Raw genomic sequence first — 27,859 nt, 5'->3', positions numbered from 1 at the left:
TCAGGTTTTGCTTTGCATCTGACAGAGAGGACAGACTCTGCCAATTCAAATTCTCTTTTTAGGGTCAAATAGACATTCATCCTGTCTTGGTTAATTCAGCTGAATATAGACTACAGCACATAGAGGCGTATGGATACGTGCTGTAGTCTGGTTAATTCAGCTGAATATAGAGCACATAGAGGCGTATGGATACGTGCTGTAGTCTGGTTAATTCAGCTGAATATAGAGCACAGCACATAGAGGCGTATGGATACGTGCTATAGTCTGGTTAATTGCATATCAATAGCAATCATTCATTATACATAAGAGATGTCTGTTCTGTGTTGCTATTTGCAAGTATGGATCTAATGCACATTTAGACAAAGTACTGTATTGCCTATTTGGTGGAGAAAACAGTACAAAAGGTGTTTACTGTAGGTCTATTTCGTAGGTCTACTGTAGGTCTATTTATTTTAGTCTAAGTTGTAGTTCAATGAAATTTACAGTATCTTACTAGGTGTTTGCTGTATGTCTTACAATGACAGTTACATCTTGGGAGGAATGAATAAATTATTTTTTTATTCAGCACATTTTGTCTTTTCACAGTTTTTTTTCTGATACCAGAAAAATGAGAAAGAACAGACATAGCAAAAATGCTCATTTTGAGAACTAGATTTTGCATTTTGTTGTCCAGTGTGTAATGATTGATTAAAGAGTGTTTTTGAATTGGCAACAAGTTGTAGTGTTTGAAGGCAAGATTTGCTTTTGCTGCATGTTTTAAGTGTTTTGAGAGAGTAACAGCCTTTTGCAAGCAAAATGTGTCATTTTGTCCAGAGTGCTTTTGTTCAGACACGGGTGTTAACTGTTTTGAGAACGTGATGTCAGAGTTGACACAGGTATCAAAACGATCGAGAAAAACTGTAATTCAGCTGAATATAGAGCACATAGAGGCGTATGGATACGTGCTGTAGTCTGGTTAATTCAGCTGAATATAGAGCACAGCACATAGAGGCGTATGGATACGTGCTGTAGTCTGGTTAATTCAGCTGAATATAGAGCACATAGAGGCGTATGGATACGTGCTGTAGTCTGGTTAATTCAGCTGAATATAGAGCACATAGAGGCGTATGGATACGTGCTGTAGTCTGGTTAATTCAGCTGAATATAGACTACAGCACATAGAGGCGTATGGATACGTGCTGTAGTCTGGTTAATTCAGCTGAATATAGAGCACAGCACATAGAGGCGTATGGATACGTGCTGTAGTCTGGTTAATTCAGCTGAATATAGAGCACATAGAGGCGTATGGATACGTGCTGTAGTCTGGTTAATTCAGCTGAATATAGAGCACATAGAGGCGTATGGATACGTTCTGTAGTCTGGTTAATTCAGCTGAATATAGAGCACATAGAGGCGTATGGATACGTGCTGTAGTCTGGTTAATTCAGCTGAATATAGAGCACAGCACATAGAGGCGTATGGATACGTGCTGTAGTCTGGTTAATTCAGCTGAATATAGAGCACAGCACATAGAGGCGTATGGATACGTGCTGTAGTCTGGTTAATTCAGCTGAATATAGAGCACATAGAGGCGTATGGATACATGCTGTAGTCTGGTTAATTCAGCTGAATATAGAGCACAGCACATAGAGGCGTATGGATACGTGCTGTAGTCTGGTTAATTCAGCTGAATATAGAGCACATAGAGGCGTATGGATACGTGCTGTAGTCTGGTTAATTCAGCTGAATATAGAGCACATAGAGGCGTATGGATACGTGCTGTAGTCTGGTTAATTCAGCTGAATATAGAGCACATAGAGGCGTATGGATACGTGCTGTAGTCTGGTTAATTCAGCTGAATATAGAGCACAGCACATAGAGGCGTATGGATACGTGCTGTTGTTAGCATTGGTACAGCTAGTAGCACAGCTCAGAGGACTCTTTTTCGAGAGACAGAGAGAGCGAGAGAGGGAGAGGGGGAGAGAGAGGGAGAGGGAGAGAGAGGGAGAGAGAGAGAGAGCGAGAGAGGGAGAGGGGGAGAGAGAGAGGGAGAGAGAGAGAGAGAGGGAGAGAGAGAGAGAGAGAGCGGAAGAGAGGGGGGGGAGAGAGAGAGAGAGAGAGAGAGAGAGCAAGAGAGGGAGAGAGGGAGAGAGAGAGAGAGAGTGGAAGAGAGGGAGAGATAGATTAATCTTCAGAGGGGACATTTAGTACATTTTGGAATGAATGACGATAAAATGAAGATAAAGTTAATCTTTGCATCATGGACAAAACAAGAACATTCTTAGTGTTTTGTAGTGTTGTCATTGTGTGAGTGTGTGTGTGTGTTTTGTAGTGTTGTCATTGTGTGTGTGTGTGTGTGTGTGTGTGTGTGTGTGTGTTTTGTAGTGTTGTCATTGTGTGTGTGTGTGTGTGTGTTTTGTAGTGTTGTCATTGTGTGTGTGTGTGTTTTGTAGTGTTGTCATTGTGTGTGTGTGTGTGTGTGTGTGTGTGTGTGTGTGTGTGTGTGTGTTTTGTAGTGTTGTCATTGTGTGTGTGTGTGTGTGTGTGTGTGTGTGTTTTGTAGTGTTGTCATTGTGTGTGTGTGTGTGTGTGTGTTTTGTAGTGTTGTCATTGTGTGTGTTTGTGTGTGTGTGTGTGTGTTTTGTAGTGTTGTCATTGTGTGTGTGTGTGTGTGTGTTTTGTAGTGTTGTCATTGTGTGTGTGTGTGTGTGTGTGTGTGTGTGTGTGTGTGTGTGTGTGTGTTTTGTAGTGTTGGTGGAGAAGACAGCTTCAGATACACACATATCTCTCAACAGTGTACTGTCCCCTGTGTGTGTGTGTGTGAACACTCCCCCACTGCCCCAAAAAGATGCTGCTTCAGCAGACACACACACACACACACACCACTGATGCCCAGTAACTTAGTCTAGTAACTGAAGCTCCGCCTCATGTCCTTACAATGACTTCCTGCAGGTCTGCCTATGCAAATCCCCTGAAGACGAGGCGCTGTGTGTGTGTGTGTGTGTGTGTGTGTGTGTGTGTGTGTGTCTGGTGAGCCTTAAAGCTGGCTCTCTGAGCTGCTCTCCTCACTCTCCTCTGAGCTGACAGAGAACACTGTTCTTCGCCATCATCATCCTCATCTTCTTCATCATGAAGCTGATTGGTCTGCTGCCGCTGCTGGGTCTCTTCTCATTGGTGGAGGGGGAGGTCGTTGCCTCCTTTGCCGCTACTTGTCCTGACTTCTTCGTTAAGGACCAGAATGGCGTACGCGTCCCTCCTACTGTGCTGGGGGGAGCGCAGTACGTGCAGATCTGCCAGAAGCACAAGGACAAGTACCGCTACGCCACGCTCTACGACACCACCAACAGGATCCCCTACAGGTGGAATAAGGGAACAGACCTGGAATATTGAGCCCCAGGTAAGACACACACACACACACACACACACACACACACACACCTGGGTGAGTTTGAGAGACCTACAGGTGGAATAAGGGGCCACCCCTGGAAAAGACTTTCGCCATTTTTGTCACTTGTCATGTCACATTAATTATGTGAGACACACAGGAAAGATGGGTGTTGGCATGTAAAGTGTGTGTGTGTGTGTGTGTGTGTGTGTGTGCAGGTATAATCCACATATGTTCACATTTGTTGCACTTGTTGTTTCCATGAATGTTCTGATTACTTACAGCCGTTCAGAACTCTTCCCTTGATTAGGAGCTAAAAATATCCTGAAAGTATCCTAAAAGTTTCTGTGTGTGTGTGTGTGTGTGTGTCTGCGCTTGCAAGACTCACTGTGGACACTGAAGTATTCTTGCATAAAAAATGTGTAGCAGTAAAAGTGAAGCAGATGAAATTTGTAATTTCTTTGTCTCTCTGCTGCCCTCTTGTGTCTGTGATCTGAACTGCAGCCTATTGTAGCATCTCACTGTACTGACTCTCTGCCGCCCCCTGTGTCTGTGATCTGAACTGCAGCTTAATGTAGCATCTCACTATACTGATTCTCTGCCTCCCTCTTGTGTCTGTGATCTGAACTGCAGTTTATTGTAGCATCTCACTGTACTGACTCTCTGCCGCCCCCTGTGTCTGTGATCTGAACTGCAGCTTAATGTAGCATCTGACTGTACTGACTCTCTACTGCACTCTTGTGTCTGTGATCTGAACTGTACTGACTCTCTACTGCCCTCTTGTGTCTGTGATCTGAACTGCAGCTTGATGTAGCATCTGACTGTACTGACTCTCTGCTGCCCTCTTGTGTCTGTGATCTGAACTGCAGCTTGATGACCCCAAAGCGCAGGGCCACATGACTCCTGAAGGGCGTTCAGGCATCCCACCAGGCTCTGCTTATTGACTACAGCAAACAGCAATACCAGCCCGGCCACCTGTACCCCGACTGCTGCGGATGCGACATCACTTCCTCAGAGTCCTCCTTCACCCTGACCAACGCCGCCCCACAGGACGAAGAGGACGCCACTGACTGGCACGGGCAGGTGGAGAAAGTCACCGCCAACTACATAGACAACCGGTGCCAGCCTGACTCCACTCACGTAGCCACAGGCATGGTGCCAGGCAACGCGTGGGTAGTGAGGGGCGGAGCGAGGAGGGTGAACGTGCCCGCCCACTTCTGGTCTGCGTTCTGTTGCACGGACAGAGTGAAAGGCTGGTCTGCGCTGGGCTCCACGCGCAAGGTGACTTTTTCATACGGGTTCTTGGCCGCCACCAAGACGGGGATGAGGAAACTGATAGACGACTGGACGATGATCGCAGAGAGGATGTCTGTTGCGGAGCTGAATGCAGAGAGGATGTCTGTTGCGGAGCTGAATGCAGAGAGGATGTCTGTTGCGGAGCTGAATGCAGAGAGGATGTCTGTTGCGGAGCTGAATGCAGAGCTTGCACGTCTGCACAGAGAGGATGTCTGTTGCGGAGCTGAATGCAGAGAGGATGTCTGTTGCGGAGCTGAATGCAGAGAGGATGTCTGTTGCGGAGCTGAATGCAGAGCTTGCGCGTCTGCACAGAGAGGATGTCTGTTGCGGAGCTGAATGCAGAGCTTGCGCGTCTGCACAGAGAGGATGTCTGTTGCGGAGCTGAATGCAGAGCTTGCACGTCTGCACAGAGAGGATGTCTGTTGCGGAGCTGAATGCAGAGCTTGCACGTCTGCACAGCGTGCCCTCGTTTAGTGTTTGGGGACGTGTGTGTGTGAATAGCACACATGTGTCTGCATCTTAATAGAGCAACCCACTCTCCATCTTAGAAGGGAAGGTGTGAGGGTGTTGTGTATGATTGATATATAAACACACACACACACACTTAATAATCACTTGATTTATATAACTTGTCATATATATTTATATAACAACCTGCACTTGTTGTTGAAAAATCGTCAACAATGATCTAGATTGCTGGCACTCTGAGCCAAAGCTTCCAAAAACAGCACGGCAGTCAACGTGTTAATAAATGTCATTAGTACCTAAAACAAATTGTTCTAAAATGTTTCTATCTATTGTATCTAAAATCCTGCATAGTTCCCCTTTAACCAAACTTAGTGACAACACACATAGCTGACTGAGCTGTTTTTTTATGTCGCCTAGGCTAAATGTAAACCTATTTCTTAATTCTTATTAATTTTCTATATTTTTCCCTTTTTTAAAATGTACTTGTTTTAATGATATCTTCAATGTGTCTGAGATGTTGTCTGTATGTCCTTCTGTCTTGTATGTCTGGTGAGCCAAAGACAAATGTCCACCATGGTGTAGGCTAGCTACATTAAAGACTTATCTTATTTTATTCTATTCTAATTGATCCACAATGCGTAACGTTAGAAATGTGTATAAAGTATTCCACTGAATAACGGTAGCGCTCTCGCAACAACTCGTTTGGAAAAGAAAGGATATCATGTGATGTGGTCTTATCACCTTCTCACGGTAAATAGCACGGATGATTTGTGCTTCTTTGTCAATCGCACCTTCGTCAAAAGGAAACGCCATTTTGTGATAAAGGTGAAAACATTGGCCCGGCTGAACGTGCACTAAAATCACCGAACATGACTGAACATAACCTACCCCTACCAGGTTAAGTTCAGAGCCTATGTTACCATCGTTACTTACATAGCCTGATCATTTTTGAACGTTTTGGAACTGAAATCCCAGTTTTACCGCTTACTCTGCGTTAACGTACCCAGTTAAGCACTAAACCCGCTTTCTGGAATACCCCCCTGATTAACATACACAGTTAAGCCAGTAACTGACCTGTGGGGTATACTACGAAGCACGTTAGACATATCTAGGCTATGTAGACATAGCGAGGCTTGACAAAGCCTTGACTCAGGGGTATACGTTAAGTGATACTACGATAGCAGTTGTGTGATATATTCGTCAAACTAGGCTTTCAGCTCAGATCTGTGCGCGTTCTCGGTGTTGGGATGACGTTGGCCAATCGTGAAACGTGGAGACGCACAAGACCGCCTCTATTTAAAAACAATTACTTCCGCATTCATGAGCGATAGCTTAATCTACACTGTGGTCTTTTTTTGTGTCTAACCTATAACATCAAATAAATCAATTGTCATCAGTTGTTGTATGGTATGCACGTCCATAGTGGGATATTTGCACGCACAGCACTATTAAAGCGCATTCGAGATCCAAAATGTTAGTAGAGGCGGACCTCCACCTGTAAGATATATGACAGAATCCTACACTTGAGATAACTTCGTTTTTAAGACAACTGATTGGTCAGCGGGCGGTAGATTACACAATATGAGCTATAACCAAAGTCCTTTTAGGCAAGGCCCTCCACTCGTCGGCCATATACCAACGTTTTATGGGCACTCATCGGGCACAGTCTTTGGGTCGAACTGCGCGTGCGCAAGGATTCATGACACCAATCTTGCTCCAGCGGCGAGATCACAACACATGATTGGCATGATGTCTTCACAACACACCATATGGCTCAATGTATTCACATGTCGACGTTTTGCCGAGGAAGGGGTGGGATATGTGTAGACAACGGCCATATTGGCGTGACAAACTAGCCCCATGCATTTCTATGGAGTATTTTTTGAGTGTTGTGTCTCCACATTAGAAAGTCTCTGCTATAACTTAGCACATAACCTCCTCCCGACCAGGTTTGGATGACAGCATAAGATACCATGGTGATATAGCGACACTAAAACAGATCCACTTTCGTGTCACAGCATAGCCTGGCTTTGAGCGCAACATACCTCGCTAAGCCACTAATCAAGATTCGTAATACACCCCACTGTTAGGTTAACATACCCAGTTAAGACAATAAACCTGCTTTCTGGAATACCCCCCTGATCTCTGATTGGTCCGTCTGTGTTGTTTTTCTCTCCCGTGTCAGTGCTCTGATCGGTCCTGGATCCCCCTGATCTGTCAGGACAAGCTGCCTGCTGTTATAGAATTTGAAGTTCACGTTGACGTAGGAAGTCAGCCACAGCTCATCTCGAATGAGCCTATAACTGTGAAGGCTGCAGGGATGTGGTTGGCTACTGTGAAGGCTGCAGGGATGTGGTTGGCTACCTAAGAGGCTGCAGGGTTGTGATTGGCTGTAGTGTTCTTATGTGTAATGACGGAGCCAATGAGAGAGGCTCTGGTTGTTGTTGACTGCAGGGTTGTGATTGGTTGCAGGATTGTGATTGGCTGTCGTGTTCAATGAGAGAGGCTCTGGTTGTGATTGGCTGTTGTGTTCAATGAGAGAGGCTCTGGTTGGTTGTTTGTTGTTGTAATTGTTTTTTTAATGCAAGAATGTTTCCTTTTGTACATGTACATTTCAACGCTGCTGCATCTTATTTCTGCTCCATATGTACCATATAATCACCACGGAGACGCAGGCTATTTACACAACACACCACATACAGGGAGACTCAATCAAGGCAAAACCAAAACAAACAACAACAACAATAATAATAATAATAATAATAATAATAATAATAATAATAATAAACAAAGCAGGAGAAAAAACAAAAACAAAAAAACAAGTGAAAGAGGGGAAGAGAAACCCATAAAAATGAGAGAGAGAGAGAGAGAGAGAGAGAGAGAGAGAGAGAGAGAGAGAGAGAGAGAGAGAGAGAGAGAGAGAGAGAGAGAGAGAGAGAGAGAGAGAGAGAGAGGACTTGTGATGTTCTAGAGGGAACTCATGGTGTTCTATAGAGGGGACTCATGATGTTCTATAGAGGGGACTAGTGATGTTCTATAGAGGGGACTAGTGATGTTCTAGAGGAGACTCCTGATGTTCTACAGAGGGGACTAGTGATGTTCTAGAGGAGACTCCTGATGTTCTAGAGGGGACTAGTGATGTTCTAGAGGAGACTCATGATATTCTATAGAGGGGACTAGTGATGTTCTATAGAGGGGACTAGTGATGTTCTATAGAGGGGACTAGTGATGTTCTAGAGGGAACTCATGATGTTCTATAGAGGGGACAATGATCTAACATATGGGAAAGGGGGACTGATTATCTAAAGTAAAAAAAAAAAAACTTTACAAAAAGGGTCACAGCTGATCTCTCTCACTCTCACTCTCACACACACACTCTCACTCACTCTCAACCACTCACACACACACACACTTACTCACTCACACACACACACACACACACACACACACACACACTCACACACACTCACACACACTCACACACACTCACACACACTCACACACACTCACACACACTCACACACACTCACACACACTCACACACACTCACTCTCACACCCATAAGGGGGTCACAGCTGATCACACTCACTCAACACATTTGTGTCACACACACACACCTTATTTTAACACATTTCCCTTTCACATTCACACACACACAAACCTTATTTTATCACATTACCCTGTCACACTCACACCTTATTTTAACACATTTCTCTTTCACACACACACACACACACACCTCCTTATTTTTACACATTTCTCTCTCGCATACCTATCTCCACAATTCTCTCTCTCTCACACACACACAAACATCTCTATTATTTATAACATTCTGTCTCTCTCACACTCTCTCTCACAAGCTTGCATGTGTGCATACACATACACACACAACGCACAAACAAAGCATTGTAAGGATACTTCTGTACATGTTTCAGTATAATTCTATAAATGTGTGTGTGTGTGTGGGTGTGTCTGTGTCTTTGCTTAAGTGTGTGTGTGTGTGTGTGTGTGCGCGCGCGCGCACGCATGTCAGACTCCCAAACAAAAACTTTTTCACCCTTCTACGCGTCACACAGTCCATCCCATACTGATGACCTCACAGGCCCACTGACCAATCAGAGAGCCTCCCGAGTCGTCTCTGCAGCTCCAATTGGCTGCTGAGTCCTGGCGGGCGCGAGGATGGGAGGAGTGGGCCAATCAGACAAGCCGGTTGCGCTTGTGCGTGGGCGAGTCACTGATGACCTCAGCACATTGGGCCGGAGGGCCTCGCTTCCGTGGCCCGTTGTCCAGGTGACGGGCCATCTCCTCCGAGATGAAGGTGTTGAGGTCCACGTCGTGGAGGCCGTTTCTACGGCGACCAGGCGGTGGTGGCGGTGCAGAGCTGAGGTGGGTCGGGGAGCCGGGACCAGCCCCTCCCGAGGAGGAACGCACACTGATGCTCGCCATGGCGCCGCTCAGACCTGATCACACACACACACACATATTATATACATACACGCACATTATAAAAACACATTACATTACACTAACACACGATTATTTTTTAAACGATTAATCTAGCGATCCGATCCTCTCCCCATTAATTGACTAATAGCAATTTATACATGTTGATTTACATATCTAAATGAAAAAAACATGAATTCCTTAATATTGCAATATATGTTTATTGCTCTTAAAATTCCAAAATAAAAGACTATACAAGTGCAAAATAATGCATTCTTAGTCAGAGGTAGCATTCAGTAGTGTATAGGTCTAATTGAGTGTCTGTCACTTTAAGACGTTCGTGAGGGATCCCTTGCACTGTTAACACAGTTTAAAGGCTGCTGATGTGTGGATGCAACTCATAACGTAGTTAGTTCAAATAACGGTTCATAGCCTACTTCTCCTTGGGACAAGCACTTTTGAGTCTTGGAAAACACTTTTCCATTTACATTGGGATTTTGCAAACATTCAGTGTCAGAGTCAGTAAAATGAGCCCTGCATGAGTAACGAAATTGACAAGCAGCTGTAAGTAAGCGTGCTAAACTCGCAGCGGGCTCGTTACGAGAGGGCGGGGCAAGGAATGGCTGCGTGCGTAAAAAGCAGCTCAATGATCTCATCATAGTCTACTGGTTGCTCAATGATCTAATTTAATTTAAATAGGCCGGTTTTGATTTTGTGGCGCCCCATCACAGATTAGTCAACTATTAGAAATTAAAAATATTTGGCGGCACGCATTATGCTTGACGAATCGACGCTCATATTTTTTGTCGACGTCATCGATACGTTGTCCCAGCCCTAACAATAATACAATTATATTGATATATAAACAACTCATATAACTTTAGAAAATACTGAATACACTAGAGGATTGGAATTTGAAAGCCTGTATAGACTGGACTGATTTGAACACTGAATATACATATACATGTCATAATATACAATAGGATATGATATTAAAATGAGTTTGATGTAAACAACTCATATAAAATTAGAAAATACTGAATTTCTGATATTCATGACGGCGCACCTCATGCAGATTATAGAGCCTAGGTAGCCTACTAATATTACAGCTTCAGCAACTCTGGTTGAAGCCTGGAAACATTGTAAACAAAGTAGGCCTAGCCGTGTTGGCTAGCTAGCCGTGTTGGCTAGCTCATCATAGTCTACTGGTTGGACTATTCAGTAGGCCTAGCCGTGTTGGCTAGCTCATCATAGTCTACTGGTTGGACTGTTCAGTAGGCCTAGCCGTGTTGGCTAGCTCATCATAGTCTACTGGTTGGACTGTTCAGTAGGCCTAGCCGTGTTGGCTAGCTCATCATAGTCTACTGGTTGGACTGTTCAGTAGGCCTAGCCGTGTTGGCTAGCTCATCATAGTCTACTGGTTGGACTGTTCAGTAGGCCTAGCCGTGTTGGCTAGCTTATCATAGTCTACTGGTTGGACTAGTCAGTTGCCCCACGTGTGTTTAAGGTTTAAGGCAGGCTAATACTTTCTCTCCTTGGGACAGGCCCTTTTGAGTCTTGGAAAACAATGGTATTGGAGATCAGTCAACTTGAATGCAAGAGTTTTAAACAAATTTGCGCAGCCTGCCGATGATGCCGAATTGTTATTAAATCTGCTTGGCAAGTTGTCTTCTCTGCGTCCTTTTTGGATTAAATGTGCATGCTGAGGGGCGTGTCCATTGAGTGAGAGAGAGCGGGGCAAAGAGCGCTCCTGTGTGCACACGCACACACACACACACCACGTATTGTAAAGCGAAGTTGAGTTTCTTGAAAGGCGCTATTTAAAACTAATTTTTTATTATTATGGGGTGTGTGGATATGAGTGTCACGATTTTGGTTTTGGTACGCATATCATTACAGCCCTAATACACACACACACACACACACACACACACACACAATCAGGTCCACTGCTAACTGTATGCTAACTGCATGGATGCTAAGGGCCCGAATGGCGTACACCAACCGCTAACCGCATGCCAACCGTGTGGATGCTAAGGGGCAAAACACCAACTTCTAACACACACACACACACACACTATATACACACACACACACAATATACACACACACACACACACAATATACACACACACACACAATATACACACACACACACACACACACAATGGGTAACTAGAATAAGGTTCCCAATTTAGAGTTCATTAACTGGGTGCCTGATTGAAAAAGTACACTCACACACAAACAGAAATAAATGATAACACAAACACACAACCTTACACACTCACACCTGACTGTGCTGGGAAATGGTACGTACACACACACACACACACACACACACACACACACACACACAATGGGTAACTAGAATAAGGTTCCCAATTTAGAGTTCATTAACTGGGTGCCTGATTGAAAAAGTACACTCACACACAAACAGAAATAAATGATAACACAAACACACAACCTTACACACTCACACCTGACTGTGCTGGGAAATGGTACGTACACACACACACACACACACACACACACACACACACAATGGGTAACTAGAATAAGGTTCCCAATTTAGAGTTCATTAACTGGGTGCCTGATTGAAAAAGTACACTCACACACAAACAGAAATAAATGATAACACAAACACACAACCTTACACACTCACACCTGACTGTGCTGGGAAATGGTACGTACACACACACACACACACACACACACACACCTGACTGTGCTGGGAAATGGTACGTATACACACACACACACACACACACACACACACACACACACACACACACACACACACACACACACACACACACACCTGACTGTGCTGGGAAATAGTGTAAACACACACACACTCACACCTGACTGTGCTGGAAAATGGCGCACGCACACACACACACACACATACACTCCTCCTTACCGTGCAGTGCAATGGCTTCTCTGAAAGGCTGTAGGTCTGTTTCCACGGAGTCGGCGGTTTCCGTTGGCGATGGTCGACTGGGGGACACCATGGTGATCCTGGGTGTTGCTCTGGCGTTGCGGGGGGGCGGGGCCTTCCCACACAGGAAGCTGATGAGGTCCTCTCGGCGAATCGTACGCCTGCGTTTCTTCACCCAGGCGAGGACCTCCTGACGCCGACGCTGAAGCCCCGACTGAAGGCCCAGGTCATAAGAGTACTGCCGCACTTCCACACTCTCTACACACACACACACACACACACAGGTCAAACCTCTCTGAAGGCCCAGGACATAAGAGTACTGCCGCACTTACACGCTCTCTACACACACAGGTTTGGCGCCCAGTTAACCTGCTTAACGAGCACGAGAATTTGTGGTTAACAAATTCTATTACGGTGAGTGTGCTAAATGTCAACAAGCTTACCTTAGAAAAGGTTACCATGCTTAACGAACTTACCTTTGTAAAGGTTAGTGTGCTTAACGAGCTTACCTCTGTATAGGTGAGTGTTCTTAATGTAAACGAGCTTATCTTAGAAAAGGTTACCGTGTGTAACAAGTTCCTTTGTAAATGTGTGTGTGCACATGACGAGCTTACTTCTGTAAAGGCGAGCGTGCTTAACCATCTTACCTTTGTAAAGGCGAGCGTGCTTAACCAGCTTAGTGTGCTTAACTAGCTTACCTTTGTAAAGGCGAGTGTGCTTATCCATCTTACATTTGTAAAGGTGAGTGTGCTTAACTATCTTACCTTTGTAAAGGTTGGTGACTGCTGTGGCAGCATTCTGGAAGGGTCCCCATAATGCCAGGGACTGCTGTTGGCACACACGATCTTTAAAGGAGACAGGAGAGGATATAAGATTACACATGCGATCTTTAAAGGAGACAGGAGAGGATATAAGATTACACACACGATCTTTAGAGGATATAAGATTACACACACACAATCTTTAGAGGAGACAGGAGAGGACACACACGATCTTTAAAGGACATAAGATTACACACACAATCTTTAGAGGATATAAGATTACACACACAATCTTTAGAGGATATAAGATTACACACACAATATTTAGAGGATATAAGATTACACACACGATCTTTAGAGAATATAAGATTACCAGGATTGCTAGGACAGTCACGCAACAACCACATTAAGACAACAATCCTCAATGCGGATACCTTGACCGCATTTCGTTCTATAGTACTGCGCTACCACAAACATACACCTTGACCGCATTTCGTTCTGTATTACTGCACTACCACAAACATAGACCTTAACAGCAGTAGCCTATAACTTAGCTGTGCTGGTCAGAGCGAACAGCAGTAGTCTAGAACAGGCATTCCCAAACTGTGGTACGCGAGCTGCCACTAGGGGGTACGCGAGATGAAAAGGTCAATGTCAGAAACATATTAAAAATGATTAATCAATTAATAAATAATACATAACAGTGTTTCCCCTAGAATTTTTTCCAGCAGCGGTGCTGTTGATCGTAGGAAGCCCCCCCACAAAAAAAAGAGAACATTTTGAAAAAATGACTTAAAGGTCCTTAAATGGTGACTGCTGGAGGATTTTGTGAAAGAAATGGACAGATTGGGTTACAAATTATGACATCACCATCAACACAAGCATGATTATTGCAGTACTTGAACAGGATTATTCATGTCAAGCATTTACAAAGCATGATTATTGCAGTACTTGAACAGGATTATTCATGTCAAGCATTTACAAAGCATGATTATTGCAGTACTTGAACAGGATTATTCATGTCAAGCATTTACAAAGCATGATTATTGCAGTACTTGAACAGGATTATTCATGTCAAGCATTTACAAAGCATGATTATTGCAGTACTTGAACAGGATTATTCATGTTTTTCTTTCACCTTTTTCATTTACATTATTAGTATTAGCCACTGTACAACTGTACACTGTAGGCCACTGTACAAACTATTACTATTTAGAATATACAGTGCTGTGCATAAGTTGACATTTATTTATATAATAACATTTATTTATTTACGATACATGATGCATTAAAAAATAATTGATGTCCTATTTTTTTTTTTTTTTAATTAAGGCATTAAGACAAAAGGCAAAATATGTTTTTTATTCCTCCCTTTAGTCAATTTCAGCATGGGTGTCTTAACTTTTGCACAGCACTGTATAAACTATATAGACTTCTCTTTCATGTCATTACACTGTATTGGTGCTGTGCAAGTCGAATTGAGTGCCTGTCACTTTAAGGCGGTGACGGCCCGTGAGGCTTGCTTGATTCTCACGGTTTTAAGCTAACTTAGTAGCGTTGTTGTGCATGGTGCATAAGAATATGTGGATGAAATGAATTATGTTTCCCATGTCATTTGGTAAAATAAATGGTCAAAAACTCGAAGAAAATCTATCTTGGATTATAGCAGATAAGTGTCTTGTATCATATCTATAATTTTGGTGAGCTCTACAGGAATTACAAACCATCTCAGATGTAAATGGTTGTGTATCCTATTACTCAAATTCAATTAAATCCACCAATAGGCTAGCTAGACCTTAGTTTTTTCACAGCCAAGGTATGTTAGCAACACAGGGCTTGAAAGCATTGCCTGCATCACAAACAAAAACGAAACAATGTGTGGAATTTATCTCAGAATAGGCTAACGTTACTGAAGGTAGGGGCGAGCTATCTCGCTGGCGTGTTTAATTTGGTTCCTTGGTTAACATAATGTAGGCTACGTTTTTTTGCACAAAATTGTGTCTGCTAATAAACTTAAACATAAACACAAACAAGCGTAATCTCCTGTGGAATCCCTGACTGCGCCTTCAACGTTAGCCTACTATTATTTGTTGACATGAAACCTGAACGAACGGCAGCTGTTCCTGAAGTCTAGACTTTCGTCTATTTTTTAAATTTTTTATTAGGCAACTTTTTTTGCAGTGGCGCTTGAATTCCAGGAGCGGCGCTGCGCCGCTGATGAATACATTGTAGGGGAAACACTGCATAATTTCGAATCGGGTTATAATGATATGGAAACGTGAAATTAAAGGAAATCCATAGTAAACTCTATAGTAGGCTTTGTTTTCATTAAAAAATAAGCTACCCACAATGCACGTGATTTCCTGCGGGCAGACAGAATATCTGGCTCGTTAGTTTTGTGGAAGTATAGATAGGTAGAAGGCTACGGAAAACTTGGAAAATTGGCTAAAAAGAAGAACACTGTCCAAAAGGCCTAATCAAAGCGATCGAAGAGGAGAACAGAGCAGGAGACAGGTAACAATGGGATGGGGGCAGAATGATGAAGGCGGAGGTGGCTCCCGAGCGCCGGGGGATGACAGACGAGACGGAAAAGACTGCGCGAAGAAAAGAAAAGTATGATGAGGCATATAGGCCTAAGCTTCACGTAGATTTATCTAACCACCAGTCTAATGTTTTCTCCACACGGTTTTTAGTGTGAGCTCATAGACCAGTTGCACATTTTGATTTTGTTTGCTATCATGTAGGGTGGCTAATTAAACATTATGCCTGGAATGCGTCAATAGAATGTGTTGTATTATGTGTCGGATGGTGGGGGTACGCGTGCCGAGTCAGTATGTAAAAGGTGGTCCGCGGGAGAAAAAGTTTTGGAACCGCTGGTCTAGAACTTAGCAGTGATGATCAGTGCTGATCAGTGCTAACAGCGCAGTGCTGGTCAGTGCTAACAGCAGTAGCCTATAACTTAGCTGTGCTGGTCAGAGCTAACAGCAGTAGCCTGGTCAGTGCTAACAGCAGTAGTCTATAACTGAGCTAACAGCAGTAGTCTATAACTTAGCAGTTCTGGTCAGAGCTAACAGCAGTAGCACAGTATTTAGCAGTACTGGTCAGCGAGCAGTAGCCCATTACTTAGCTGTGCTGCCTATATATAACTTAGCAGTTCTGCCTAAACAAATGCCTGCCTTTTCAAATAACTGCCCAAAGGGCATTGCGATATGGCTGCCGCGTGGAGGGACAGGGCCTAAAAGGACTTTGCTTAGCAATGCTGGTCAACACTAACAGCAGTAGCATGTACCTTAACTGGGCTGGTCAATGCTAACAGCAGTAGCATGTACCTTAACTGGGCTGGTCAATGCTAACAGCAGTAGCATGTACCTTACCTGGGCTGATCAACACTAACAGCAGTAGCATGTACCTTAACTGGGCTGGTCAACGCTAACAGCAGTAGCATGTACCTTAACTGGGCTGGTCAATGCTAACAGCAGTAGCATGTACCTTAACTGGGCTGGTCAATGCTAACAGCAGTAGCATGTACCTTAACTGGGCTGGTCAATGCTAACAGCAGTTGCCTGTAACCTAACTGTGCTGGTCAACGCTAATAGCATTGGCCTATAAATTAACTGTGCTGGTCAGCGTTAATAGCATTAGCCTATAACTTAACTGTGCTGGTCAGCGTTAATAGCATTAGCCTATAACTTAACTGTGCTGGTCAGTGCTAAAAGCATTAGCCTGTAACTGTGCTGGGCAGAGCGAACAGCATCAGCCTGTAACTGTGCTGGGCAGAGCTAACAGCATCAGCCTGTAACTGTGCTGGGCAGAGCTAACAGCATCAGCCTGTAACTGTGCTGGGCAGAGCTAACAGCATCAGCGTGATACTGGCACCTTCATGCCACATCGGAAATTCTGACCTACGATAGAGAAAACTGAATTGAAAGTAAAGTCAGGTCGGATTTTAAACTCGCAGACAGAAGTATTTTGTCCTGAGTGCCCGACTTGACGTCACCATCATATTCTCCATCACATTCTGAGTCCTGCAACTCCCTTGCAGCAACCCAAGGGACGAATCTCACGCTCATAGATAGATAGATAGATAGATAGATAGATAGATAGATAGATAGTAGGGATGCACGATATATCGGCGGCCGATAAGTGAAAAAATGAAAATATTATTATCGGTCCGATAACAGAATTCTGGCCGATAATTTGCACCGATATTTTTTAAAGTCCTAATTTAGGCCTACGTAAGGTCCGTCTGGCTACACTGAGCTACTTGAGCTTGGTTGGCTATACTTTTTCCTCAATATAATGTCAGCGGTGTGAATGTATTTCACCACTCTAACAAAATCTGTGGATATGCGTTCATTTGGGAATCTGTGCATCTCAAAATCGTCCCGTGAATGATCCGCCATTTAACCTTACCAGAGCGGAGCTCAGCTCTATCTAGAGCCGTCTTGTGCTGGTGTGTTTGCACTTTACCGCGCTGATCGGGGAAACAAATAAGCAAACTCGGCCTAGTTCTAAGTTGTGTTTTAGTATTATATTTGCATTACGTTAGCTTGGGTTTTGTATTACTACCTAGAAATATGCTAACCATTCCTGCTTCAGTTCCAGACAGGTCATCATAATATTATTAGGTTATTAAAACCTTCGGGGCTAACCCCTTTCATTTCTGCTGCAGCAGGTTGTGCGCAACAGAGTAGACGGACATAAGATACAGTCTGAGGAGTTGCAGCTTTATTCAGTTGAAACTAAACATAAGTTTCCCTCACAAACTCTGATTTGGTCACTATACTGTAGCTTATTCCCAGCTGAGCCGTTTATGAGCGTTTAGTCCTAAATTAAAACGATTCATACTCTCTAGCCACTCACTCGCAATTCACTGACATCAGGTTCACTTAAAGGAGCCACACATACTGTAGGGCTAGGCTACTGTTATGTTGTTGCCTGCCGCACTATTGAGGACTATGAGTTCTGTCCATCATTTGGTGGTAGGTAAAATTACTGCAATAAAATTATGCTTATTAAATGCTTTCCCCAAATCACTTTTCACAATTTTTTTTCAAGAGTAATATTATCGGTTATCGTATCGGTCAAAACAAACCAATAAATATCGGTTATCGTTATCGGCCCTAAAATTCCATATCGGTGCATCTCTAATAGATAGATACTTTATTGATCCCCAGGGGAAATTCAAGGTCTCAGCAGCATACAGACAACACAAACCCATTCACATTACAACACATTACAAATAGGCAAGGTAGTGTAATGGATCACTAAACTAACGCTAGATAGAAACACATTACAAATAGGCAAGGTAGCGTAATGGATCACTAAACTAACGCTAGATAGAAACACTTGAGACATTTTCCTTCTTGATCAATCATAGTAAGCGGTTACATCATTTCCTTCTTGATCAATCATAGTAAGCAGTTACATCATTTTTCCTACTGGGTCGGGGATTCGAACTAGGGGTCGACCAATTATCGGCCAGGCCGATTACTAGGGCCGATATTTAGCATTTTTATAATAATCGGTATTGGTCATTTTTCCCACCGATAAGCCGATATTGAAATGGATAGAATGAAAGAATGAAACGCGCTACTTTGTAAAGCGTCTCTCACTCCCTGCATTTGCTACACTGTGGTCGAAAGCATTGTCCCGCCCACTACACCGTCTGATTTGTTAGTTAGCATGAATGCAGCCAATCAGAATCGAAGACTGAACACAGAGAAAGTTTAGGATTCTCACTGAGGCAGACTGACTGGGCTTAAGCTGTACGGAGCTATTTTTCGAAGGTAGCCTAAGGAAGGTAGGTACCTTACACTGCTGAAGTTGCAATGAATCACAATCATCTACACTGAAGTTACAAAAACACCACTTTGTAAGCTATTGTCTCTTTAATCCGGATCAATAAGCTCCCACTTCCTTTATTTAGCGAATTCCCGATTGATGCACATTAGTGCTGTTGGATGAAGTTGCAACTGTTTGCTGAAATTGCAATGAATCACAATCATCTACACTGAAGTTACAAAAACACCACTTTGTAAGTATTGTCTCTTTGATCCGGATCAATAAGTAAAGCACCCACTTCCTTCATTTAGCGAATTCCCGATTGATGCATGTTAGTGATGCTGTTTAGCCTACTAGTTACAAACTCGGGTGCTGCGCATCGCAAGTTATTTGCCTCTGCCTCGTCCATTAATTGTAAATAACGGGACACCTTGGCAGACGTTATCCCTTAGGCCTACATAGTAGACAAGTCCTAAATTATGCGATAGTGAACGTCAAAAAGTCTAGTTGCTCCTTTTTGAAACGGACTGTCAGAAAAGACCAGGCTACAGGCACCAAGGGCCAGTCGTAATTTAATCCGACCTGAAGTAAATCGCGTCCTGAGCTGGCTATTAACGTGCCTTTTAGGCTAACAAAAGTGTATCTTAAAGCCTACATATGGACACAAATTGTATGCTTAAATAGCCTAAGAACTATTTTAAAACTGTTTTGTTAAACTATTCAACCGTAACACTTGCCATCACGCATGCACCTCTTCCTCTCCCTCTCCCTCTCTCGTGCACTCACACACAGATGGCAAAGCATCCTCTTTGTGACAGGTCCCTTAACATAGTTAACAAGCCCATTGTGTAGGCCTAGTCTATGAAAATAATTGCTATCACTCAGCTCTTGGATTAACATCATACACAGGATTTACACTTGTGATGCAAGTTGATAGACAATTGTGTATCAAAAGAAGAAAGGAAAGTTAGCATAATAAATGCTTTTGAATGTTTTTTTGCAGCATATCGCCTTTACTATCTACCCTCTTTTTTGACAACTGACATATCGGTTTTACATATCGGTTATCGGCCTCCTGGTTTGGTAATAATTGATATCGGTATCGGCCCTGAAAAAAACCATATCGGTCGATCCCTAATTCGAACTGCCAACCCTTCGGTTGCAAGCCCGAAGCTCTAACCAGTAGGCCACAGATGCCCCAGTGAGCAGTAAAACAGTAAGCAGTTACATAAGCAGTAAGCAATAACATATTTGTGTGTTTCCTGTATTTGCTTTCCAAGCTGATCTCATGAACACACTTTTTTCAGAGGTCTGGATTTTTAAAGTCGGGTCCTCCGAGTTTACAGCCGGCATGAAGGTATCATAAGGCAAGTCCCTCCACTCGGCGGCCATATTGTAAAGCTTTTTGGGCACTTATCGGGCATCTATTTTGGCAGAAATGTGCGTGCACAAGGCTTCACGACACCAACCTTGCTCCAGCGGCGAGATCACAACACATGATTAGCACGATGTCTTCACAACACACCACATGACTGGCACAATGTATGTCAACTTTTTTCCCATGGAAGGGGCGGGATTTATGTAGACAACTGCCATATCGGTATTTGCCTGTGTCGGCGGTGCTAACATATTACTTCACAGTGTGTTTGGCTGTGTCAGTCATGTTAACAGCAGTAGCCTATAACTTAGCAGTGTGTTTGGCTGTGTTGGTGCTAGCAGCAGTAGCCTATAACTTAGCAGTGTGTTTGGCTGTGTCAGTCGTGCTAACAGCAGTAGCCTTTAACTTAGCAGTGTGTTTGGCTGTGTCAGTCGTGCTAACAGCAGTAGCCTATAACTTAGCAGTGTGTTTGGCTGTGTCAGTCGTGCTAACAGCAGTAGCCTATAACTTAGCAGTGTGTTTGGCTGTGTCAGTCGTGCGAACAGCAGTAGCCTATGACTTAGCAGTGTGTTTGGCTGTCAGTGGTGCTAACCTATAACTTAGCAGTGTGTTTGGCTGTATCAGTAGTGCAGCAATGTCTTGATAGCTAGACTGCAGCAGAAATGGCGAGGGGAAAACAGGAGGAAGAGGCAGCAGCAGACATGCATTATGATTGTCATATCAGCTCTGTGTGTGTGTGTGTGTGAGAGAGAGAGAGAGAGAGATCACCTCTGCTTACACTGGTGTAATTATTCTGCATCCCTCGTGTGATATGACTTATCCTACTTCACAACACATCATGGACGAGTTTCTGTTGTTTTGCCGAAAGATTCAGCAGGGACGCGTCAAGCTCTGCAGTGTTAAATGTCTAGGAGCCAGAACTGCGTCTGAGCAGTGTTAACTAGTCTACAGCACCGGCGTACGTGAGTGAGAGCGCCGGAAGACTTTTTAAATTCTGTCCCATTTCATTTCACAAGCACAAACCGGTTTATTGACATGTCTAGCAACATTGCGTGACCACTCTCTTAAAAACAACAACAACGGAAGACTCGTATGTTTCACTCAAAGAAAGGCCTGTACTCAATCCGAGTTATTTTCATCCCCACGAACTCCTCCCTGATATACGCCATTTTGTTCGTCGGAAACACAACTAACGTTACTAGCAAATCAGTTGACGGTCTGGCCTACAATCTGAACTTTTTACTGACGACGGATATCTTTGTTTATCTGAAAGCAAAAGCTGGACGTGATTATGTGTGCGTATTAAGTGGACTAGCCGTTAGCAGCCGTGTCCAACGCTAGCTAAGGATCGTACATGCTAACCAAACAACTAGCCAACTAAATCAGATTTCCGCTACCGCCCTTGTTAATGTCCCAGTCAGTCACGAAGACAGTTAAGTTATTTGACCAGTTAAGGTTAAAATGTTGCCCAAGAGAGTCAGCTAACGTCAACCGGTCTGCTTACATAGTCGACAGTTACAGTCCCCGACCAGGTAAAAGTGAACTTGGCGTTTGTCACTTGTGCAAATGCAACGTTGGGTCACCGTCAGTACCTGGTCATATGGTCGTTTACTTACCTCGCTAAATGATATATATATTGTATTTATGAACAATATAGTCACAGACTGCCAAAGCTATTCGATGTTACGGGCAATGTGTTGCAGTAAAGTAACGTTAGTTAATTTTAATTGGTCAGTGAAAGAACTCATGGATAGCGTTAACGTTAGTTATTACAAGCTAGCTATGCTAACTGACTGGCGAGCTAGCTAATGCCCTTGTTCAACACATTCCCATTATTCACACCTTTGTACAACTGCGCGACTGCAGTTGCAGAGTTTTGAAAGAGATGCCACAATTTCTGCTGGCTTTCTTCGCCGTCCTCCTCGTCAGGCTCGTCTTGCTCGGCCTCAGCGAGACACTGGCGCTCCCATTTTGAGAACCAGTGTTCGGGCCCGTGTTCGTGGATCTCCGCTTCGCTGTCCTCCTTCTTCTTCTCGTCCATCCCGTCGCGCTCGCGCACTGCTCGGATCGTTTCCCAATGCGTCAGTGCCCAAACGCGTCCAAAATCACAAAGGAATGGTTGTTAATTCCGTAATCGCGCCGTATACGGACTTGCCTAATGGCTATTCCTTCAGTTCTGCATTGTGGCCGGTGTGGGGGTCCAAAACGCTTGTCTAGTCGATTCCGACGACTCAAACACAGTGGCAGTGGGCGGATCTCTTCTCGTCTTCTCTTCAAAACAAGTCACCATGCTAGTCACCAAACCCAGCCTCTTTGTTGCCTTCATCTAAAGCGATTGGCTGCGCTTAGCAATGGGCGTGGTTTGAGGGTCTATGCACGGATTTTGGTTGGATCTTGAACATTTGGTTGGGAGCGTCAGAAGACAACAAAACTCTACCACACACACACACACACACAAGCACAGGGTGCGGTTTACTAATAACCCGTTGCCAACTATGCAAGTTCAGTTTTCTGATAACAAAGACCGATTTCAGTTGATTGTCTCATAGACCTATTGAAATAATTCACAGTAAATGACCATAGAATTATTCCTGTAGAATTGGGCGTATTAATTCATTGCATTACCATAGAATTATTCCTGTAGAATTGGGTCTATTAATTCATTACATTAGAATATAATTATTCCTGTAGAATTGGGCCTATTAATTCATTACATTACCACAGACTTATAGTGCTTACATAAACATTATGTGAACACTACATTTGTTGAAAATAATAATTAAAATACTAAAAAACCAAAACCATCTAGGAACCCACTCACACACCAATTGTGTTTGCATCTATCTATCCATCTATCTATGGCAGACCCTGTCCCAAGGCACGTGTTTCAGTAAACAAGTGGAGTCTGGAGGAGAGCACCATCGTGTGGTCACCATTCGCTACTGCAGCTGGAGGAGAGCGCAAATCGTGTGGTCACCGTTCGCTACTGCGGCTGTTTGCCTTCATGTGTTCATGTGTTTTTTTTTCTTCTCAACCTCTGATGCACCACAACATAATATAACACGATCCAATGAGAAAAGACTCAACCTTTCCTCTCTGGGCAGCCAGTGTGGGCACAACCTTTCCTCTCTGGGCCAGTTTGGGCACAACCTTTCCTCACTGGGCCAGTGTGGGCACAACCTTTCCTCACTGGGCCAGTGTGGGCACAACCTTTCCTCTCTGGGCCAGTGTGGGCACAACCTTTCCTCACTGGGCAGCCAGGTTTGCCTGCGTCAGCCTTTTTCTATGGCAAGATTCAAGATTCACTTTGTCATTTTCATGTGCACTTCTGCGTATGTATGCGCATGCATGTGTGTGTGTGTATACGTGCATGTGTGTGTGTGTGTGTGCCTGCGTGTGTTTATGTTTTTGTGTGTGTGTGTGTGTCTGTGTGCATTTTCATATATAAATACACGTGCACACACACACACACGCACCTGCATGTACACACACACACACTCACACACACTCACTCACACACACACACACACACACACACACACACACACACACACACTCACTCTCACACACACACACACACACACACTCACTCACACACACACACACACACACACACACACACACACACACACACACACTCACTCTCACACACACACACACACACACACACACACACACACACACACACACACTCACTCTCACACACACACACACACTCACACACACACACACACACACACACTCACTCTCTCACACACACACACTCACTCTCACACACACACACACACTCACTCACACACACACACACACACACACTCACTCTCTCACACACACACACACACACACACACACTCACTCTCACACACACACACACACACACACTCACACACACACACACACACCTGCATGTACACACACACACACACACACACTCACTCTCTCACACACACACACACACACACACACACACACACACACACACACACACAGAGGACTTTGTCTTCATTTGTACTTCTCTTCCTCACTCTTGATTGGCTGTAGGACCATAAATGGGTGTATGCACACATATACGGACACACATACACACACACTCACTCTTGATTGGCTGTAGGACCATAAATGGGTGTATGCTGAAGAGTCCATGAAACACATAACACACTCACACACTCTCATCTCTCTCTTTCTCACTCTGTGCGTGTGTATGTGCGTGTGTGTGTGTGTGAGACAGCAATGGAGATGGTTGTGCCTGATGTGTGTGCATCAGGCGATGGGCCCACCTTAACCTTCCAGAACATTCACTATGTCATCGGGGAGCGGACCAACCTCTGCACGCGCTCACGAGTGGACAAGGACATCCTCAAGAATGTCAGGTGTGTGTGTGTGTCTGTGTGCAGGCACGTGCAAAGAAGGGGGGCTACAGGGGCTCTAGCATCTGCCCTTTTGCCCCTTTGATGTCCAAGTGCCCTTTTGACAAGACCCCTTTTTTACTTTTTAAAATTTGTAATACTTCCAGCGTGAATATTCGCTAAAATGTCTCATTAATAGTTTGTGAAATTAGAAATGTACAAAAATAACAATTTTCTGTGTTAATTGAAATGCCTTGCGGCCACCAATCCGTGACGTCATACATTCAGTGAACTCTCAGAAGGTGCACGTAGACACAGTGCTGCAGGAGATGTTTGGGAGCACGGTAAGGTCACTTGGCAGTTAGCCTATCTGAACATGCAATAGTACTCAGCTTAGAGATAGAGAATAAAATGTTTAAAGTTGTTTCATGTTTAATGAAGTAGGCTATCAAACCTGTTTTAATCATGTCATGGTCCGTCCATTTCAATAACCTGGCAGCTTCGAAAATCTAAGGCTGAACGTTCATAACATATTCTGTTTAGGTTACTATGTTATAGTAGCTTAGGTTAGTAGACCTAGTTCATAAAACAGAGTAGGCAAACCTTTTCTAAATCGTCATAAGCCGACGACATAGGCTACTGTAGTTGTTTAACTAACCCAACTCCACACGTCGTTCTCTGTTTACAGTAGGCTACATTACGCGTCATTTCACTCAGTGACCACACGCACAGCACGTGAATCTGCAAGACACCAGCTTGCTATTGGTGGTAGTTCACTGTGATAAACATTAAAATTATAGCCTGACAAGCCAGACTAGGCAATAACATATTTGCTGCCGCTAGGGTGCGTCTAGATTTCTAGGCTATTAAAATTAGCTTTGAATTTAATCAATAAGATGTAGCCTATGATCTCTGTGTAGACAATAGCCTAATGAAAACTGAAAAGACCTATCTGTCTGTGCCCTGGCTACAGTAGGCCTACAGTACATGCACTCCTATTGAATTTTTAGAACCAAGGAGAGAAATGAGAAAAATGTGTTACAGCTCTGTCTGCTATTTACACCCATTCTTCTTGATACATAATGAATAAATATGAAAATGTATAAAATGTTTATCAGTACATTAGACTACTTTGCAAATTGCTAAACCATATAATAGCCTGTCCCACCATCATCATTGAAATAGCATAATGCTAGAATTTAAATGCAAAAAAAAAAAAAAATGTCCAGCTCAGGTTCAGATGATTGTAAAACTTAAGTTCCAGTTTACACCATTCAAATTGTGTGTATCTTTTAGCTTTCGTATGCATTATGTTCTATAAAACACAATATTATATTCTGCAGTGCAAAGATGCCCACTGGAGACAAGTTTTAAATAAAGTTAACACGTTTTCTGAAAATTTTGTTCCATGTGCCCTTTTTTTAAATTTGAGCCCCTGCCCCTTCAAAGGTCTCTGCACGCCCCTGTCTGTGTGTGTGTGTGTGGGGGGGGGGGGGGTGTTTGTGTTTGTGTGTGTTTGTGTGTGGGTGTTTGTGTGTTTGTGTCTGTGTGTGTGTAACGGATGCCAGCTAGCTTAGCTGTGCTTGTGGAACGTTGGTAAACCTCACTCCCCGACGCCTCAAGAGTGCTGTTGGCATGCAAGCCAGTAGCCTGGGCTATTGGCTCAATTGTTAGCACGCTCGCCTCCCGATCCGAGATGCTGCTGTTCGCGGGTTCGAGTCCGGGCGTGTGCAGGGCTGAATCGCGCAGGTTCAACACAACGCAGGTTACGTGTGTGTGTGTGTGTGTGTGTGTGTGTGTGTGTGTGTGTGTGTGTTATCAGATCAGATCTTTTGAGTGATTGGGAGATATCTGTTCACATTGAAACAGCACAACTATATATACGGCAGTTGATAAAGGATTGTGTTTTTGTGTTTGTGTTTGTATTTGTAAGTATATATGTCTCTGTGTGTGGGCATTTATGAATATGTGAGTGTGTGTGTCTGTCTGTGTGTGTGTGTGTGTGTGTGTGTGGGAGAGAGAGTGTGTGATTACTTTGATAACTTTGATTGGCTCTTTTTATTATGAGATGTGGGTACATGTCTGTGATTGGCTCTTTCAGTCATATGATGTGAATTCTGTTATTGGCTCTTACATTTATTGTGTGTGTGTGTGTGTGTGTGTGTGTGTGTGTGTTTTGGCTCTTACAGTGGGATCATGAAAACAGGCATGAATGCCATCATGGGGCCAACAGGAAGTGGGAAAACTTCGTAAGAAGCACACACACACACACACACACACACACACACACCCACACACACACCCACCCACACACACACACACACTACACACACACACACCCACACACACACACACACACACACACATACACCCACACACACACACACACACATACACAGACACACACAGACACACACACACACACACACACACACACACACACACACACACACATACACCCACACACACACACACACATACACACACATACTTACACACACACACACACACACATACACCCACACACACACCCACACACACACACACACATACACCCACACACACATACACACATACACACACATACACCCACACACACACACACACATACACACACATACACCCACACCCACACACACACACACACACACACACATACACCCACACACACACACACACACACACACACACACAGAGAGAGAGAGGGAGAAAGACACACACACACAGAGAGAGAGGGGGAGAAAGATACACACACACACACACACAGAGAGAGATGGAGATACACACACACACACACAGAGAGAGAGAGAGGGAGAAAGATACACACACACACACACAGAGAGAGAGAGGGAGAAAGACACACACACACACACAGAGAGAGAGAGAGGGAGAAAGATACACACACACCCTAAACCCTAAACCCTAACCCTAGCGCCTTCCAGTCTTGTAGTCGATGGTGGGGGCCCAAAAGACCATATAACAACAAACACGCACACACACACACACACACACACACACACACACACATTGTAAGAACCATACTGTGTCTCTCAGAATCGGACACACACATATAATAAGGAA

At 43.9% G+C, this 27,859-nt stretch overlaps 3 protein-coding genes across 4 annotated transcripts in view; 1 reads left to right on the top strand and 2 right to left on the bottom strand.

The window, feature by feature from the left end:
- Nucleotides 1-27,859, bottom strand: part of LOC121718522 — an 823,508-nt gene that overhangs the window by 412,018 nt on the left and 383,631 nt on the right. The gene's annotated exons all lie outside the window — the stretch shown is intronic.
- zgc:77849 (UPF0472 protein C16orf72 homolog) lies at nucleotides 8,340-22,714 on the bottom strand. 2 transcript variants are annotated; one of them, XR_006034062.1, is made up of 5 exons: nucleotides 22,275-22,714; nucleotides 13,274-13,354; nucleotides 12,492-12,767; nucleotides 8,687-9,588; nucleotides 8,340-8,470 (listed from the first exon to the last, which is right to left on the bottom strand). XR_006034062.1 is itself a non-coding variant. In XM_042104461.1 (4 exons), the coding sequence occupies exons 1-4, from the start codon at nucleotides 22,471-22,473 to the stop codon at nucleotides 9,326-9,328; spliced, it is 819 nt and encodes a 272-aa protein (XP_041960395.1). In that variant the 5' UTR covers nucleotides 22,474-22,714; the 3' UTR covers nucleotides 8,684-9,325. The 2 variants fall into 2 exon arrangements, 1 of the variants encoding a protein (XP_041960395.1); XM_042104461.1 differs by lacking the exon at nucleotides 8,340-8,470 and having other exon boundaries at nucleotides 8,684-9,588.
- abcg2b (ATP-binding cassette, sub-family G (WHITE), member 2b) overlaps nucleotides 24,590-27,859 on the top strand; it is a 30,157-nt gene continuing 26,887 nt past the window's right edge. Inside the window, exons 1-2 of the mRNA XM_042104253.1 lie at nucleotides 24,590-24,802; nucleotides 26,968-27,027. Coding sequence (XP_041960187.1) covers nucleotides 24,663-24,802; nucleotides 26,968-27,027 — 200 coding nt within the window. The 5' untranslated portion in view covers nucleotides 24,590-24,662. The remainder of the gene's footprint in view (nucleotides 24,803-26,967; nucleotides 27,028-27,859) is intronic.

The sequence above is a fragment of the Alosa sapidissima genome, chromosome 9, assembly GCF_018492685.1.
Source record: "Alosa sapidissima isolate fAloSap1 chromosome 9, fAloSap1.pri, whole genome shotgun sequence".
NCBI lineage: Eukaryota > Metazoa > Chordata > Actinopteri > Clupeiformes > Clupeidae > Alosa > Alosa sapidissima.
Note: the sequence above shows the minus strand (reverse complement) of the source record. Positions and strands in the feature narration are given on the sequence as shown.

Coding starts and splice junctions, on each gene's coding strand:
- zgc:77849 (XM_042104461.1), bottom strand. CDS start 22,473: ATGGACGAGAAGAAGAAGGAGGACAGCGAAGCGGAGATCCACGAACAC. Junction 13,355..22,274: donor AGTCGCGCAGTTGTACAAAG/GTGTGAATAATG, acceptor TCTCCTTTAAAG/ATCGTGTGTGCCAACAGCAG. Junction 9,589..12,491: donor AGAAGCCATTGCACTGCACG/GTAAGGAGGAGT, acceptor GTGTGTGATCAG/GTCTGAGCGGCGCCATGGCG.